The 17589-nt window shown below is 40.1% G+C and overlaps 1 protein-coding gene across 1 annotated transcript; it reads left to right on the top strand.

Annotated features, from left to right (window-relative positions):
* The first annotated feature begins 1717 nt into the window (after positions 1–1717).
* On the top strand, positions 1718–15355 carry cotl1 (coactosin-like F-actin binding protein 1). The gene is made up of 4 exons (XM_029434257.1): positions 1718–2164; positions 3071–3153; positions 12352–12509; positions 15220–15355. The coding sequence occupies exons 1-4, from the start codon at positions 2088–2090 to the stop codon at positions 15328–15330; spliced, it is 429 nt and encodes a 142-aa protein (XP_029290117.1). The 5' UTR covers positions 1718–2087; the 3' UTR covers positions 15331–15355.
* Positions 15356–17589: the final 2234 nt, after the last annotated feature.

The raw sequence follows: 17589 nt of genomic DNA, 5'->3' as shown, positions 1-17589 counted from the left end.
ATTTTAAGCTTATTTTGTTGCCTGCTGCCACAAAGCAAGAAAGACTACTAACAAATAACTTCTGTTTTTATTGACATAAACATATATTAGCCGAAAATGGGTAATATATCAAATTATGCTATCTGGAGCTTCTGACTTGACTGTATATGTACAGTCAGACTGCGCATTTTACTTCAACAGAACACATGAAGATTAATTCCTTTAATGTTCACTGTAAATAATTATTTTCTTAACCGTATAACCAGTTTGTACCATTAACACCTGAGTCATCATGGGCACTATTTTGCTACTACAGTAACAGGCGGGTGATGGGTTGGTGGTGGAGCAGTAGGTGGCGTGTTGCTGCAGTAACAGACAACCCTGAGCGACAGAGCTCAGACCGGGTATACAGTGGTTATCTCGATCGGGCCTCATCAATGTCCGTCATCAAAAAGCCGGTGTAGCTGGTGGACTCAGTATTCCCAGGAGGAGGGAAGAGACCTCTGGCCCATGTGCTGTCTGCATGCTGCACTGACCGATACTTCATCACTGAACTTTTTCATGTAGTAGGCTACACATGCTACCCCCGCCCCTGGCTGACAGATACAGGCTACTATAGGCTATTGTGTAGTTGTGTATAGTTTGTATTTAAGTGTAGGCTATAGTTGCCACAGTCTTGCGTTCTAGGCCTACCTATATTGTTAACATTGTTGCAATAAATCGCATATTGCAATATCTTATGTAGCACAATACTGTACAGTTTTGTATTGCATAATATGGGTGCTTGTATTTAAAATGAATTGGCCAAATCAGGGCCAAATGTTTTGATTTAAAATCAATTGAAACGAAACTATATAAACACAATTGGTGGATTTTAATTCCTCTGCACTAGGCAAGTTGCACAATTTAGCCCAAGTAAAACCGGAAGTTGATTGTTGTGCCATCAGCGTAAAACAGTGAATTGTCTCACTGAAAAAGAATAATCAAGTATTTTGCATTTTCTGGAGTACAAAAGCAAACCCTTTGAATTTCCAACATTATATAATTCCTCACAGGATGTCACAGATATATTATATTAAATGCATTTCATAATTTTACACTTGTCGTTGGTGGCAGTTATTTCTCATTTTTATAAGGAATGGCCTACTTTGGAGATATTGCCCCGTCCCTGCTCCACATTAATTTTTTTATTTTGTTTCCTGACTGCAAAACTGACATTTCAACCTCTCTCTTATGTCCAATTTCCCTGCATTTTCTCTGTATTGTTTTCATTGTGGATAAACAAATACAATACAATTAATAACCATTCAGTGTAACCAGTAGCAAAAAAGAAGATCAAATAACATGCTGCCAAAATGTAGCTATATTTGTTCAATGTTGTTTGAATGAGCTAATTTAGCTAAATGTAGCTAAATTAGACATAATAAATGGCTCATACAGAGCTGTCAAATAAATGAGAATTCTTTTTCTTTTTAAATTACATTTTTAGTTACGTGTGTCCTCACCAGGTTGGTGAGAGGTGATGATTCTTAAGCTATACGCTCATTTTAATTAAAACAATTAAATTATGATTTACATGTCTGAATGCTAAATTTCTAAATGTATAATGGCATTTATATATATTTTTGTGAACAAACAACAGTGTTTTGACGGCAGCCCAGCTCCTCACTAAGTTTAACTTTATTTTGAAAGTATTTACCGGACACGGTAGTTGTATGCTGTGGCAGTCTTGACAGCGGCCCTCATACCATTGACCATTCACAGGGAGAAGGTGAATCCAGCGTCTGGGGAACTTCTCTGTCTGTCTGCTGGCAACCTGATCGACTAGCATCACCAACGCCCATAAAGTAGCAATATACAGGAAATAAACCTAGCTTCTAGAAGAAGAGCCGTTTTTTCCGTTACATCCGACAGGCTCATTGTTGCAGTGCAGTGGTCGTGATTTTGGAGTGGAGCCTTTTGTATAACGTTATCAGTTATAGTTCTCTGATGTATAACATCAACTGTATAAGTTAGCGGCTTTATTACTGTGCAGCTTGCTCTCCCGCATTTGGACTGATACAACGTTGACTTCGACTGTTTGACTCCTGTCTAACGTTATACGAAAAATGGCAACCCAAATCGATAAAGAGGCTTGCAGAGAGGCTTACAACCAAGTCAGAGACGATAACACCGACACCAATTGGTGAGTATGCGGACATGGTTACTTATCCATACACCGTTAATTAATGAATGTGACTAATGTATATTTCCTTACACATTTGCAAAAATAAATGTTTCCCATCTGAATAGTTCAAACTTAATAGGCAAATATTTACTTAAGCCACCACATAACACATCAATCAATCTGTTTTTCGACATAATCGTAGTTAAATGTTTTATTCACATAGCCTGTTACCGCCCACTGCGCCCTCTTTTCAGTGGCGAAGGCTGCTAAAATAAGACGCGGACCTTTTTTTATAACATTTAGAAATGTATTTAAATAAGCACACTTTGGCTAACTAGATACATGCCGAATGAACGATGAATCCATAAAGACATAGAGCATGTAATTAACTGTATTTTATGCCACATGAGCCTATGCATTTAACCAAGGTTATTTTAAATTGCTCAATATTCTAAAGTAGTTCGCCCTGCTTACGCTGAATACGCGCTAGAATGGCACATTGGGGGGTTTGCCCGCAACTCAAACCTTGGTGAATTGTTTCACACGGGATACGTAAAACCCTGATTCAGATGTCTGTGCTTATAACAATACTGCGTAAAAATACATGCAGCATTCAGCGTCCTGCCTTAGCTGATCTCATCGAGCTGATCTGTATTCTGGCTATTTAGCGGCCACACACTGCACAGTTATCAGGCCCAGCGGGGCAGAAGTAATTTCCTTTGTCCTGTATTCAGAGAGGATAACGTTATAGTAGTGACACTTGCACATGGCTGACACACAGATCCCACATTGCATGGGTGTCTTATACATATTGTGTATTGCTTCAAAATGGGCCTCATGCGCACATAATGCCATTGTTGTCAATCAACAAATCACGAGATAATAAATGGAGTAATAACGCATGGTGTATTCTGCATCTTCCAGGGCTGTGTTTAAGTATGAGGGCTCTATGATCCTGCCTGGAGGACAAGGGACGGACTATGAGGACTTCAAGAGGATGTGCACAGGTAAATAATGGATTTTATTTGAAAGATTCCACCCTAGTTGTTAACCAAGCCTTGCCTGTGTAATGTATGGGCTATATATCTCTGCTGCTGACTAGTCTAGATTTTGTGATGTGTGTGCTTCGTCTCAGCGGGTTAAACAGCCTATATTCACACAGCTTGACTTGGCAGGACACTAATCTTTTAAGACTCTGTGCTCTGTCACCCATTGGCCTTGAGCCCCGTAGCCTAACTACACTGTCAAAGCACTTACCACTGTATGCATTGCATAATCTGTTCTACAATATCCTGTGTGTGGTTTTTACAAGGTGAAACATTTAAGGTCAGCCTTTTGTACAGCAGTGCAAAAATAGTTTTGTGAATCACTATGGGAAGATGTAGAAGCCTACTTTCAGCTCAACTAGTTTCATGCGACTTTAATTTTACACCTGTTACTGCCTTTGAATTTTAAAAAAAACGGTCCGACCAAAGCTTCTACATGCAGCTGAATAAAAGGTGTGTGTGTGTGTGTGTGTGTGTGTGTGTGTGTGTGTGTCATTAGTAGTATCTCTGCTTGCATGGAGTGCAAAAAAGTCAAGTAGGAACTCTGAGATAATGATTCCCAGTGAGAGAAATAACTAACGGCTGCTGAAAAAATTTCACACTCTGTAAGGTCCTCTCTTACTGTGTCTTATAGAGCAAAGCATCTGCTCAGATGTTGGGTGTGGCTGTTTCTGATGCTTGCTCTTGTTGTCTTTAAAACTTGCTGCCTCAGGGCTGTACTCTTTTTTTCCCTTCCTGATATTTCAGAGCTCACATTCCTATGTTGAAATAACTCATTTATCACCGTGCTTTACAACAGTTCAGCTGGTGCGTTTTCCTGTGGTTCCTGTTCAGAGATGACACACACATGATCATACATCTTTCTCTATGTGGGCTTGTTTCCCTTATTTAGCAGTGAAGTTGTAACTGCAGAAAAGTGTAGGAGGGGCTGATGCAGACGGCTCGTCTAGTGAGGCTTGAAGAGGAGGGCTCCCTTTGAATAAAAATCTTAAAGTTATCCAACTGCAGTAAGTAGAAATAGGTGAAGATGATGATGTTGTGCACAACCTGGATCAATGCAAGATACCGCATGCAGGGCAGGGCATTGTTCCACCTAGTCCTAAATCTTTATATTTAATTTGGCACAAGGAATTTTAAAACAACATTTCTGCTTACAAAATGTAGCAACAACCAATAACTTATTTAGTCAGTGTCATAAATTATTCATTGTAGGTCACCAAACTATCAGCTTATGGTGTATCGTGTATGTCCCGTGATGGGGAGGTGTTTCTAAGGTTTTCTTTAAAATAGCCATGTTAGCGGCAGGGCTCTAGGGATGGCGGTGTTGCTCATTCTTTCCACCACTTCTGTCTGACTAAAATCACTTAACAAAGGTTGGTTGGATTTCCATGGTTGAAGATGAATTTAGGGCATTCATAGTCTCCAGAAGATGAATCCTACTGACCTTTTCTCTAGTGCCACCACAAGGTTGTCATTTTGGATTTTGACGAAGTTTTCAACTGGATTGCTGTGAAATTCACTTCATAGATTCACGATCCCTAGAGGATGAATCCGAATGACTTAATTAATCCTCAATTTTCATCTAGCGCCACCAGCAGGTCAGACTTTACACTTATTCAGTGAAATATGCCAACATGTACTTGATGGGTTGGGACAAAATTGTGTGAAATTGGTTTGAATCAAGGTTAAGTCCGTGGCTGGCCGCGCGTAATGGCACTGTGCTCTGGCGCGGCACATCTCAAATCAGAGACCTTAAAGATTCACGGCAGATTTAAGGGAAATATAGCATTAGGATATTTGTCATGAACAAAAGAGTTGGTCAAGGGGAAACTTTTGACCTGAGAGTTGCGCTACATTAGAGCTGAAACAATTAGTAAATGAATCAATAAGTGGTTTGATATGAAATAATAAAGAACTATTTGGATAATTAATTAATAATTTCAGTCATTTTCAAGCAATAAATGTGACCGAATGCCAAACATTCTCTGTTTCCTCTTTAATGAGGATTCGCTGCTTTTTTTGTCATGTCATTGTACACAAAACAAGAGTATTGACTTGTCTTATTCAGCTCTGCAAAGTTGTGATGGGCGTTTGACAATTTTTAGATGTTTCATAGACGGAATGATTAATCGATTGATCATAAAATATAATCTGCAGATGAATCATTAAATGAAAGTAATTGTTTGATGCAGCACTAGATATAAGATCCGAGTGCCACCAGAGTGATTGGGATTCATCCTTTGGGGATCCACAACAAATGAAATGGTCAACTGACTGGCATCACCATCCTCAGGCTGCTGTTAGCGGAGATACAAACAAGACCAAATGTGGACTCAGTTAACATGTTGGTAACACCACTCCTTACCAAACCCACCTGACACTGTCCACAGGAGACAGCTCTAGTTTCCAGACTGTGTCACAGAGGGACTGAGCGTGGGCTCAGACACAGCGCACACAGGAAGATACGGTGTCACCCGCCATCCTTTGGTGTGCAAAAATGAAGTCAATTTATGCAGAGCAACGCGTCTCCCAATAAGTCTTTTCTGCTGTCTCATCATTGTTGTAGTTTCAGTGCAGTTTTCTCTGCAGCCGGCCTCTCCCTTCTGCAGAGAAAACTGCACTGAAACTACATGCAGTGTCAGCATCGCTTTTAAAGGGAAGACAAACCAGAGAGGAAGTGTCGGGGGCTCAGGGTGAAGGTGAGGGTATGTCTAGTTCAGAATCACAAATCTTCTATTAGTCCCACAACAGGGAAATGTACCTTGTTACAGCAAAAGAACATATGAAGTAAAGTGGCCAGTACAAACGATGACCGATAAGGTGTGTGTGTGTGTGTGTGTGTGTGTGTGTGTGTGTGTGTGTGTGGTGTGTGTGTGTGTGTGTGTGTGTGTGTGTGTGTGTGTGTGTGTGTGTGTGTGTTGTGTGTTGTGTGTGTGTGTGTTGTGTGCTCTGTCAGGAAAGTCTTAATCAGCTCCTTCAACGGGTACATAAAGATAAGACCAGTTGCACAGTAACAACTCTAAAGTAAAAAAAGAGACTTATGAGACGACAACTTGGTAACAGGAAGCCTGTCGTGGGCGTTACCAGACAGGGAGGTCATAAGAAAGATGCCATTGAGTTGTTTAATCTGAAGTGAGGGGTCCAGTGTTCCAGTGCCTCTGCTGCTTCAATTTTGACCATTGTTTTTTTATCCATTCTTTTTAAGTACTTCAGCTTTCTGGAATTGTAATAATATATCGCTGTCGTGCCCCTTATTTAATCAACAAAATGTCTTAAAATAGGTGACAAGACGACATCTTAAAATAATTTGTTTTGTCCAACATTTGTTTTGTTTTGTATTCTATCAACCAATCAATGCATTGCACACAAGCTCACACTTATCAGGATGAATGTTTCCATCCCTCTAGCAGTGAGCTGCAAACAGTGCAGTCACTGTTACTGCTCCACTTTGATTTTTAGGGTGATGTTTCATAAAAATGCTGCCTGGTGGAACTTAAAAAGCCACGGTGAGTGGGTGTGGTTTTCTGTCAGTCATTGGTGCACTGCAGTGGTGTTAGTGCAGGAACACAGACTTTAGTCACATGCTTTCATCAGTCATTGACCTTTTCAGTTTGTCTTAATTGTATTAACATCCAGAATGTGTGTGTTGTTAATCAGTAAGGATGTTAATTCCAGATGGAAACACAATGGGTGTCGGGATCTCTCTGCCAGTAGTTAGATGCTCTGTGAAAGAATTGTAAAAGAGTTTTGCTCTGCAGATCATAGTATACAGAGTCACACAGAACATCTGCAAAACAATAATGGGTAATTGTTATTATATACATAATAATACTGTACAGAGTTGTAAACAGAGCAGACTGAGTAATAAGTGTAGTGAAATGGTATAAATACACTTGGAGATCTGGGTGTGTGAAATACACATTCTATCTATTTCATATATAAAGTTATGTAATGTCATGAGTAGCACCTGACACCCTGTCTGTCTGTCTGTCTGTCTGTCTGTCTGTCTGTCTGTCTGTCTGTCTGTCTGTGTTTCAAAGTCATCATTTAGAAAATGATTACTGCAAAGCCTTGTGAGCTCTGTGGGCTCCAAGTTTAACCACAAACATCCTCTCTTCCTCTAGTTCCCCTACCATGGCACTTTTAATGGCTGATAAAGGAATATAAATAATAAATCATTTGAAATTATAAATAATATCTATAAATCTTAGTGATGCTTATTGAAAGGAATATGATGACTCTGGGTTTGGAACCTCATGCAGGTTTTTTTTTAGCACAACCATTTTCACTAAGACTATCTGATGTGAAACGAGCTTCCTCAGCAGTCACTATACATGCAAGTATTTACCAGCAGGACAGAGTCCTGTGGTTTCTACTAATGTGACGGCTTTTAGGTCATGTGACGTGAAGCGCAGGACCTAAATAAAGGGTTTATTAGATTTATGAGACACTATTACACTCTTTGCAGATGGAAAACTGCACCACTGTTACATTTGCTAAAATGAGCAGATGTTGTGAATCTGTGTTTTGACAAGGAAAATAGTTTATGATAGACTTGAATACTGAAATATTTAGTTGCCATTTTTTTGGCAAGTAGTATAGATTCTTTGCTTCACAAACAATGGAAACACTAAGCTTTCTAATACAACAATAAAGTAAGAAAGTGCGATGTTTTGTATAACTTGATATGAAACACTGCCATGGAAGGATTCAAATCCGAGTGGTAGCTTTAGTCCAGTATTATAGATATTAAGGGTTTGTCATTGTTTGAATGACTTCTTCTGTGTCACTCCAAAAATATATTTGTATCAGTTTCCAGATGTTTATTCATTAATAATCCAAAGAGAAAACTTCACAACAACACAGAAGTTAGAGGTAGATACCAGCTCACAGACCTTACATATAAGGCATTTACCTGCTTACTCATTCCTTACGACTTTATCCATTTGGATGTGCCAAACATCCGTTCTAAAAAGATATAGGGGACATTGAAAATGGGTGTGCCTTAACCCCCCCAACCGTATTGATGTGTAACACTTTATAGTCAAGATCTAGTCCCCTCATTACATGTTGCATGTTTGTGAGCCGTTCACGATAAGTAGTGATGTTCTGTGCTCACATTCTTCATTTGAATAGGAATTTAGAGGCCAGAGGAGGTACAAATCAGAGAGAGAAAAGCGGCGGAAGTATTTTCTTTCCGACTGGTTGCATTCAGACACTATTCACACACACAGTCAGTTCTGCAGTGGACCTCCGTGAGAGCAACAGGCGTGGTCACTGGGAGGTTTGTGACACAACTACAAGGCTCACAAAGATTTTACTCATTTAGTCTGTTGACCTGAATATTACACACTACACATACACACACACACCACACACACACACACACACACAATTTGGGGGTGTCGGGACTTCTGCCATTGCAGTGGAACTACAAAGAAAAAGCAGAACCTTGTATTCATCTGCACTGAAACTCTTTTTGTCTGGCTTACGCATGCACACACACACACACACACACGCCACACGCTACACGCTACACGCTACACCGAGACTTCTAAATCTTGACTTCGGCTGTGTATGGGGCTACGATATGTATCATGATTCAGGGGTCCGCAATACTATATATGTATCTATCATATATATATTCTTTCTCGATCTCTCTATATATATGTCTTATATATATACTATAGCCTGTATAGTCATCTATCTCTATCTATCTATATATCTATATGTATCTATGTATACTTTCCTGTAATCTATCTATCTATCTCATCCTATCTCTCTCATCATATCTCTCATTCTCCTCTCTCTCTATATTCTCTCTCTATCGAGTATATCGATCTCCTCCCTATCTCATCTACCTATCCCTTCTCTCCTTCCTGTGTCTACCCATACTCTCTCTCTATATCTCTCTCTCTATCTGTATCTTCTCTGTTTTATCATTGGTCTTCGCCTGTGTCTCTACTCTTGTGTCTCTATCGCATCTCTGTCTGTCTCTCTCTCTCTCCTCTCTCTCGATTATCTCTCTCTCTCTTCTCTCTCGCTCTCTGCGTTCTCTGGATCTCTCTCGCTCTCTCTCTCTAATCTCTGTCTCTCCTCTCCTGTCTCTGTCTGTGCTCTGTCTCTGTCTCGATCTCCTCTCTCTGTCTGTCTCTGTTCTCTCTCTCTCTCGGCTCTCTTCGCTCTCTCTGTGTGTCTCTCTCTCTCTCTGTGGTCTCTGTCTCCTCTCTGTCTCCTTTCTACTCTCTGTCCTCTGTCTCTCTTGTCTCTCTCTCTTCTCTCCTCTCTGTCGCTCTGTGTCTACTCTCTGTCTCCTCTCTGTCTCTCTCATCTCATCTCTCTCTCCTCTCTCTCCTCTCTCTCTCTCTTCTCTCTCTCATCTCTCTCTCTCTCTCTCCTTCTCTCTCTGCTCTGCTCTTCTCATCTCTCTCTCTCTGTCTGTCTCGCTCTCTCTCTTGTCTCTCTCTCTCTCTCTCTCTCTCTGTGTCACTCTCTCCTCTCTCTCCTCTCTCTCTCGCTCTCTCTCTCTCTCTCTCTCTCTCTCTCTCTCTCTTGTTTTTCTCTCTCTCTCTCTCTCTCTCTCTCTCTCTCTCTCATCTCTCTCTCTCTCTCTCTTCTCTCCTCTCTCTTCTGTGTCTCTCTCTCTCTCTCTCTCTCTCTCTTCTCTCTCCCCCCCCTCTCTCCCGCTCTCCTCATCTCTCTCTCTCGCTCCCTTCCCTCTCTCTCTCTCTATCGCTCTCTCATGTATCTATCTCTACTCTTATACCCAGATACAGAAGCATAGAACTATCCACCAGAGATCTCTCTCTATAGAGATCTATAGATCTCTAATATATAATCAATAACCCCTGCTACCCATATATATAGAGAGATATATATATATATAGTAGATAAGAGGATAGCTATCCACACCACAGATATACATATAGATATTATATGTGTGATATATATATATATGTGTATGTATATGTCTATCTCCTATATTCTGTCTATGTTGTCTCTCTATATGTCCTTGCTATCTCCTCTGTGTCTTGTTCTATGGATCTATCTCTATATATATATCTCTTCTACTCTCATATCCCCCATATACATCTCTATCCATCCACATATATCTCTATATATTACTATATGTCTGGACATATATGTATGTCTATATCGTATATCTATGTATGTATCTTATATATATATATGTGTGTATGTATCTCTGATGTTTCGTGTCTATATCTCTGTGTATGTCGCTTATTTGTGTCCCTGTAGCTCTACTCTGTTACTGTATGTCTCTCTCTCTTCTCATCTGTGTATGCCTGTTCTCTGTGTCATGTCTGTCTCTATATTCTCTGGTTTCTGTAATCTACTCTGTTTATGTCTCTATCTATCTCTGTGTCTGTCTCTCTATCGTGTATTTCTCTCTCTTTGTGGTCGTCTGTATCTACGCTCTCTGTGTCTGTCTGTCTCTCTTGTGTCTGATCTCGTCTCTATCATCTCTCTCTGTGTCTGTCTCTCTCATCTGTGTCTGTCTCCTTCCCTTGTGTCTGTCGCCTCCTCTGATGTCTGTCCTATTCTGTCCTGTCTGGACTCTCTCTCTCTCTCTCTCTCTTTCTCCTCTCTCTCTCTCTCGATCTCTCTCTCTCTCCTCTCTCTCCTCTCTACTCTATCTCATCTCTCTCGCTCTCGCTCTCTCTGTTCTGTCCTGTGTCTGTCCTCTCTCAGCTCTTTCTCTCTCTCTCTCTCTCTCGCTCTCTCTCGCCTCTCTCTATATTTCCATCTCTCCCCCTACTCTCTCTCTCTCTCTCTCTCTCTATCTCTCTCTCTCCCTCCCTCTCTCTATCTCTCTATCTCTCTCCCTACTCATCTATATCCACACTTATCTTACCTACATACATCCCTCCATACACACCTTATATATATATATAGAATATATATATATATATATATACACACCTATATCTATATACCTATATATAATATATACATACTATATATATACCTATCTATACATACATCTATATATATACATACATACATACATATATATCACTATACATACTTATAATTTACATACATACATATATATACATATAATACATATACATACTATATATATACATACATAATATATATATATATATTATATATATAGATTAATATACACATACATACATACATACATTACATATATATGTGTATATATTATATATATGTATATTATATATGCTATATATAAATAAAAATCCATATATAATATATCTCATATATCTATCTCTGTCTATAATATATATATATATATATATTGTCTATCTATATATATTTATCTATCTCTATCTCTATCTATATATATATCTATATATATCTATGTCTCTGTGTCTCTCTGTCTCTCTCTCTATCTCTCTATCTATCTCTCTCTCCGTCTCTCTCTCTCTCTCTCTCTCTCTCTATCTTTTCTATCTATAGCTCTCTCTCTCTCTCTATCTCTCTCTCTCTCTCTCTCTGTCTGTCTGTCTGTCGACGCTACATCTCTCTGTCCTCTTTCTCTTGTCTATATCTCCTCGGTCGGTTCTCTCTCTCTCTCTGTCTGGTCTCTCTCTCTCTGTCTCTCTCTCTCATCTCTAGTCTGTCTCTATGTTCTCTCTCTGTCTCCTCTTATGTATATATCTATGTCCTGTCTCTCTCTTATCTCTCTCTCTCTCTGTCTGTCTCTCTGTCTATTCTGTCTCTCTGTCTGTCTATCTCTGTCTCTTCTCTCTCTGTCTCACTCTCCTCTCTCTCTTCTCTCTATCGATATCTCTCTCTCTCCTCTCTCTCTGTATCTCTATCTTTCTCTCTCTCTCTTCTATCTCTATCTTGTCTTCTGTTATCTTTCTCTGTGTCTGTCTGTGTCTGTCTGTATGTCTGTCTGTCCCCCCGCCTCTTTAAGCTCATTACGTATCATTCTTGTGAACAGTATTTATCCATATTTTCTTACACCAGGAGGTGTATTAGTTCCTGCCTGGTGTAACATCAGTCTGCTGTTTGTGTGTGTCAGCCCCTGATCAATCAGACAGGAAATTGAGTGTGTGTGCATATGGTGGGATGAAGTGTGCCATATTAAAAAATATCAGTTGTTAAAATCTTCAATCTGTATATTCAGTCTAACATAGTCTCTTCCATCTCTTCCTCCAGATGACGCTCGTCTGTTCGCCTTTGTCCGAATCACGATGGGAGACACCATGAGCAAACGGGCCAAGTTCACTCTCATCACCTGGATCGGTGAGAACATCAGCGGGCTGCAGCGCGCCAAGATCAGCACCGACAAGGCGCTGGTCAAAGAGATTGTGCAGGTCAGAAACTGTGTGGTGTGAAAAGTAGCAATTCAAGTAATAGTTGCCATCATGAGAGTGAAGCTGTAATGCTCCCTTTGGGAGAACTGGGTGGTTACAGGATAATATGTCAACACAGTGCTACAGTTGGACAGAATAGGATTTTTAAAAACAAACCATCTGAACTATGGATTATTGAAGCTCTGAGAGGCAAGTGAGAATGAAAAAAAATCTATGTTCTCTGTCCGATCTAAATAGTTTTTCTCAGGTGAAAAACCTGTTTTGCCAGTAACAGTTCTCTAATTCAATTCAATTATTTGTCAAGATGGTTTATTGTTGTAATACTCATTTTGGCCACAAGAGGCTAAAGTTCCCCACTACCCCATATTCTATATACGACTATAAGCATTTTTTCTCACGTCAGATAAGCGCAAATTAAAAAACATTTGTAGCCAAAAGAAAGACATGAGAGTAATGTTATATAACACACAATGTATGTGCCGTTTGTTTAGAGTGCATGTAGAAATGAAAACTCACCTGGAAGAAAACAGAAACAGAAAGATAATCCTGCCAAAACCTTTTTTTGTTCACCTGTTTTTAAAGGTTCAATGTGTACTTCTGAACCACCTGCTGCAAAGAACTAGGGGCAGGATTTCACCTCTAAACTGGGTCCATACATTCTGTAATGTTTATAATTTAGTTGTAGTAGTCAGCAGGGCAAGAATTCAACCAAACTGCTGAAACTCTGATCTCCGGTCAGAAAACACTGATATCTGATAATCTTAATGTGCAGTTGATCATCTATGTTTACTGGGCACTGATGTTAACCGGAGCTGTAGTCTTTGTTACGTTACGTTACTGTGTTGATTGGACTAAATCCAAAGTGGCAGAAACTAGAAAACTACCACATATTCGACTCGTCTTCCCGGTGGCGGCGCAGCCAGGAGAGCAGCCCGCCGAGGAGTAGAGAGGTCGACACTCTGCAGCCTCCGTCAGACGGAGCTTCAGTCAGTGGCCGGAGAGACTGGAGCTTAGCCAGAACCAGCTCCAACCCTGCAGTCACAGCTGCTGCTGGACCTGTGTAAAGGCAGCAACAGGGAGTCTGCAGTTCTCCGGTGCTGTGGCTGAACTCCAGCTAACTGCTAACTGAAGCTCCGCTGTTTCCCAGAGCTGCAGATATACACTCAGAGAAACATCCTCCTGGCAGCTGGGAGGACGAGGAGAGGTGGTGCGGGGGGTTTCTCCTTTCTGCCACTTTGAATGTAACCAAATAAACAAACTATAAAACAGGAACAAGGCTGTAATATCTACAAGAGAGTCAGCAGCTGTACTTCTTCTCCCTCTGTACTGAGGCAGACTGCAGCTACAGTGACTCACTATCGCCTCTAGAGGAACAAGTGGAATTACAGACTGGACGGAGCGCAGCTAGCTGTTAGCATGCTAACTTCAGTAGATATCTCTGCAACACTACACATACAGTCGACTTCCTATCTGGGCTTCCATTCTAGACAATATGAAGACGATGGTGGTCCGGAAAAATAAGCAACAAAACATTCAAAGTCAAGAATCATTAAAAATTATTAGAAATATAGTAACAAATTATAACAGCTACAGGGAGCATAGGAAAATGTGAGTAAAAATACTGTAAATATTTAGCAGTATGCACTATATGTTCTTCATAATCACATAATGCACTAATCAATATTTTTATATTAACATTGGAAGAAACATGACGTAATTGGAAAGAGGTCACTTGCTGATCCCTGCTTCCCTAGCAGGAGACCAACAGAGAGACAATTGTACTTCTATTCATCAGGTGGAAACATGATGCCAAGTGATTGCTAATGTTGTTCCGTGTCTGCTGGATGTGTAAAGAATATAAAAACTTTAATGGTGATAATATGTCACTGTTTGTTCCAATACCCCAAATAGGCCGCACAATATATCTTTAAAGTTACCCTGTGGAGTACTGCTCCAAAGTGCTACTAGTGATACACTCCATGTGGTACCTTTTAATAAGTTAACATATGCTTAACTAAGCTGCAACGCTTGTATACCCTTCTCTGGAGGACAAAGAAAAGTTTCTTTGTCCTCCAGAGAAGGAATTTATTGCCAAAGAGTTGTAGATATCAAGGAGATCAATCATTTTTATTACCTATTGTGTATCTAACACCAGCTGCATTTTCATTGCAGCGTTCGTGTATAATTTACTATGAATCAAACTAAGGGTTTATTGTTATTGTTAGTCATTAGCTTTGTGTCTGCTTCCACTCTTCAATAAATCTTTGTTGAATACAAATATGTACAATATTGATACTAAAAAATGCAGTGTCCTAAAAAACGGCCCTGTACAGAGAAAATAACTAACGCAAGCATGTTATCTGTTAGCTCGACAGCTACAGTAGTTCACTAGCCCGGTGAGTTGTAGAAACTACACATTTAGAAAGACTTTAAGTACAGCTGGGTATTTGGAATCAGTGCTTTCTTGGTAAATGAAAAGTATCTGCAGCGTCAAGTATGAAAACCTGTCAATTACAGAATGTTAGCATTGACTTTCTGTTCAGGTTCTTGTAAGGCACTGAGAAGTCTTTTTTTCTCAATGGAAAAGGGATTTTTTGGACGTGTTGTTTAGCTATCTGTAAAATGTAAAACATTAGCCAGCCCTAATTAGCTTGGTTTGTTCATATTCTGCAACAAATGAAAAGTAACTTTGGATTTTTTGTTTCTGCAGAACTTTGCTAAGGAGTTCATGTTCAGTGACCCGAGGGAACTGGATGCGGACAACATTCGCACAGAGCTGAAGAAGGCTGGTGGAGCCAACTATGACGCTCAGGCCGAGTAGAAAAGTGCCATGGTCCACTGGAAGGGTTGGGGTTGGGGGTGGTCAGTTGTGGTCAAGGTGGGGTGTGGTGGAATAAGTGGGGGTGGGGGGGTTGGGGCAGGGCTGCTACCTCTTGGGGAGAGAGCGAGACAGGATGGAGGGGGCGCATGACGAAAGGGTAATGCAAACAAAACAGGTGCACCAGGAGCAATTTGTACAACCAGTTTAAGCCTTTCAAATAACAAACACTGTTTATTCCAGCTAATTAGAAAACTGTAGATTCTATTTTTTTCACTAGTTTAACAGCATATGGATTTACTCTCAACAACAGCCTTAGAATAAAACACACCCATTTTACTGTAGTGACTGAGTGTATTGGTTCAGATGCTGTTGGTGCACTTCTAAATGATGATAACATCTGCATTAGGGCGTTTATATACTCTATTTTTACAGTGTATGTGTGAGCTTTATTGTTCACATACTTGCATCGGTCTATGTATCTGGAAGATTAAAAAGTAAATCTGGGGGCACAGCAGGACCAAATTAGTGAATATCTTCCTTGAGACCTTCAGATTTTGTACAAATTTGAAATTGACCTTAACATGGTGACAATTCAAAGATGTTACTGTATTGTTTAAAGACTGGAAATACATCTCTTTGCTTCTTCCCAGAGTCAGATGAGAAGATTGATACGACTTTCTTGTCTTTACGGTAACCTTATAGCTGGTGATGAAGGCTAGCCTGGCTCTGTCCAGAGGCAACACAATCTGCCTCCCAGCACCTCTAAAGCTCACTAATCAACATTTCATGTCTTGTTTGTGTAATTTGTACAAACACTGAAAACTGTAAAAATGACACTGAAGCAGTTGCCCGGCAACCTGGCCTAGAAATAGTCCTGCACGTAACCCTTCATAAGACAGCAAATTGTAATTTTTTACTTTTTAAACAAATGAGATGCAATGTATTAATTAATGACCTTCAGAGGTGTTGGTAGGTATATTCTTTTTTTTATTTCTCCTTTTCCGTGTTTTCTTCATTTTCTTTGTACTAAGCTAAACTAATCGGCTGGTGGCTGTAGCTTCATATTGAACGGACAGATACGAGAGTGGTGTCGACCTGCTCAAGGAACAACAAGAAAGCCAATTTCACAAAATGTCAAAGTATACCTGTAAGGGCTGGATCCAGTCCCAAGTTGGACGCTGACAGCAGACGTTGATGCAGATCTGTTAGTACAGTGGGTGTCTGCATACATGTACACTGACCTATCCACATTGTGTAACAGGGATATCTGAGGATGCATGCAACCGACACTCTGAAGGAACGCAGTCTATGCAAGACATCATGCAAACACAAACGCGCAGTTAAAAGCAAGTGTATAAGCGCTCTTAAAGATCACAAACTGCCTTCTCTCCTCTCCTAGCCTCCGCCCTCTCCCCAGTCAGCTCATGGTTGGTTATCTACTGTGCTGTGCATCTCACACTCATTCTCATCTCAGCTGGGCTGCAGTTGAGCAATAGGACGTTACATCAAGGCTTCAGCACTGTTTGCAAGGAATAATTTCATGTAATGAGAATGGGGAAAAACTGAAGGGTTTCACTTCAAAATGGTATGTGGTGGTTATGGATCATGTTGTAAGAATGAGTTCATTGGCGAGAATATATGTCTCCATTTTAAAAGGAAACTCTTCACTTGCAGGCATGTGTTTGACATCAGAGCATGCTAGTCATGATACACTGTACCTTCAGGAGGAAAAGATCTCAATGTTCTAACAATATCCTTGGTAATGGCTGCTGGCTTGGTTTTAGTAATATTGAGTCATTCTGCTAAGTACATATTTAGCCACTTCTTCAGTCTTAGCCAGGCAGCTGTGTTTGGATTACAACCAGTACGTCTTGTCCTGAGACTGTAATTCATCCTCCTGTCTTCATACTTTTTCTCTGTGCTGTGAATCCCTTTTATCAATAGTCCAAATGTCTTTTTGTGAGTGTGATCATTTATTGACATTGTTTCGATGTACTTTTTACTTCCTCATTCCAGTTTTTGTTGGACTGGGAAGAAGTTGTACAAGAGTACATGGCAAAGAATGAGACACTTGGTCTTACAGGAGGATTTCTGCCTATAGATATTATGCCATAGAAATATAGAGACACAATTCATATAGTGACCCCTCAGGAGCACTTGTAGTCAAGTATTGAATGCTTCCCAACATTTCAAAGGATTCCAAGAAGGGAGATCTTTTCCTCTGGTGTTTCATCTCACGATCTACCGCTTAAAAGTATC

Source organism: Cottoperca gobio, chromosome 6 (genome assembly GCF_900634415.1).
Source record: "Cottoperca gobio chromosome 6, fCotGob3.1, whole genome shotgun sequence".
NCBI classification, from domain to species: Eukaryota; Metazoa; Chordata; class Actinopteri; order Perciformes; family Bovichtidae; genus Cottoperca; species Cottoperca gobio.
Note: the sequence above shows the minus strand (reverse complement) of the source record. Positions and strands in the feature narration are given on the sequence as shown.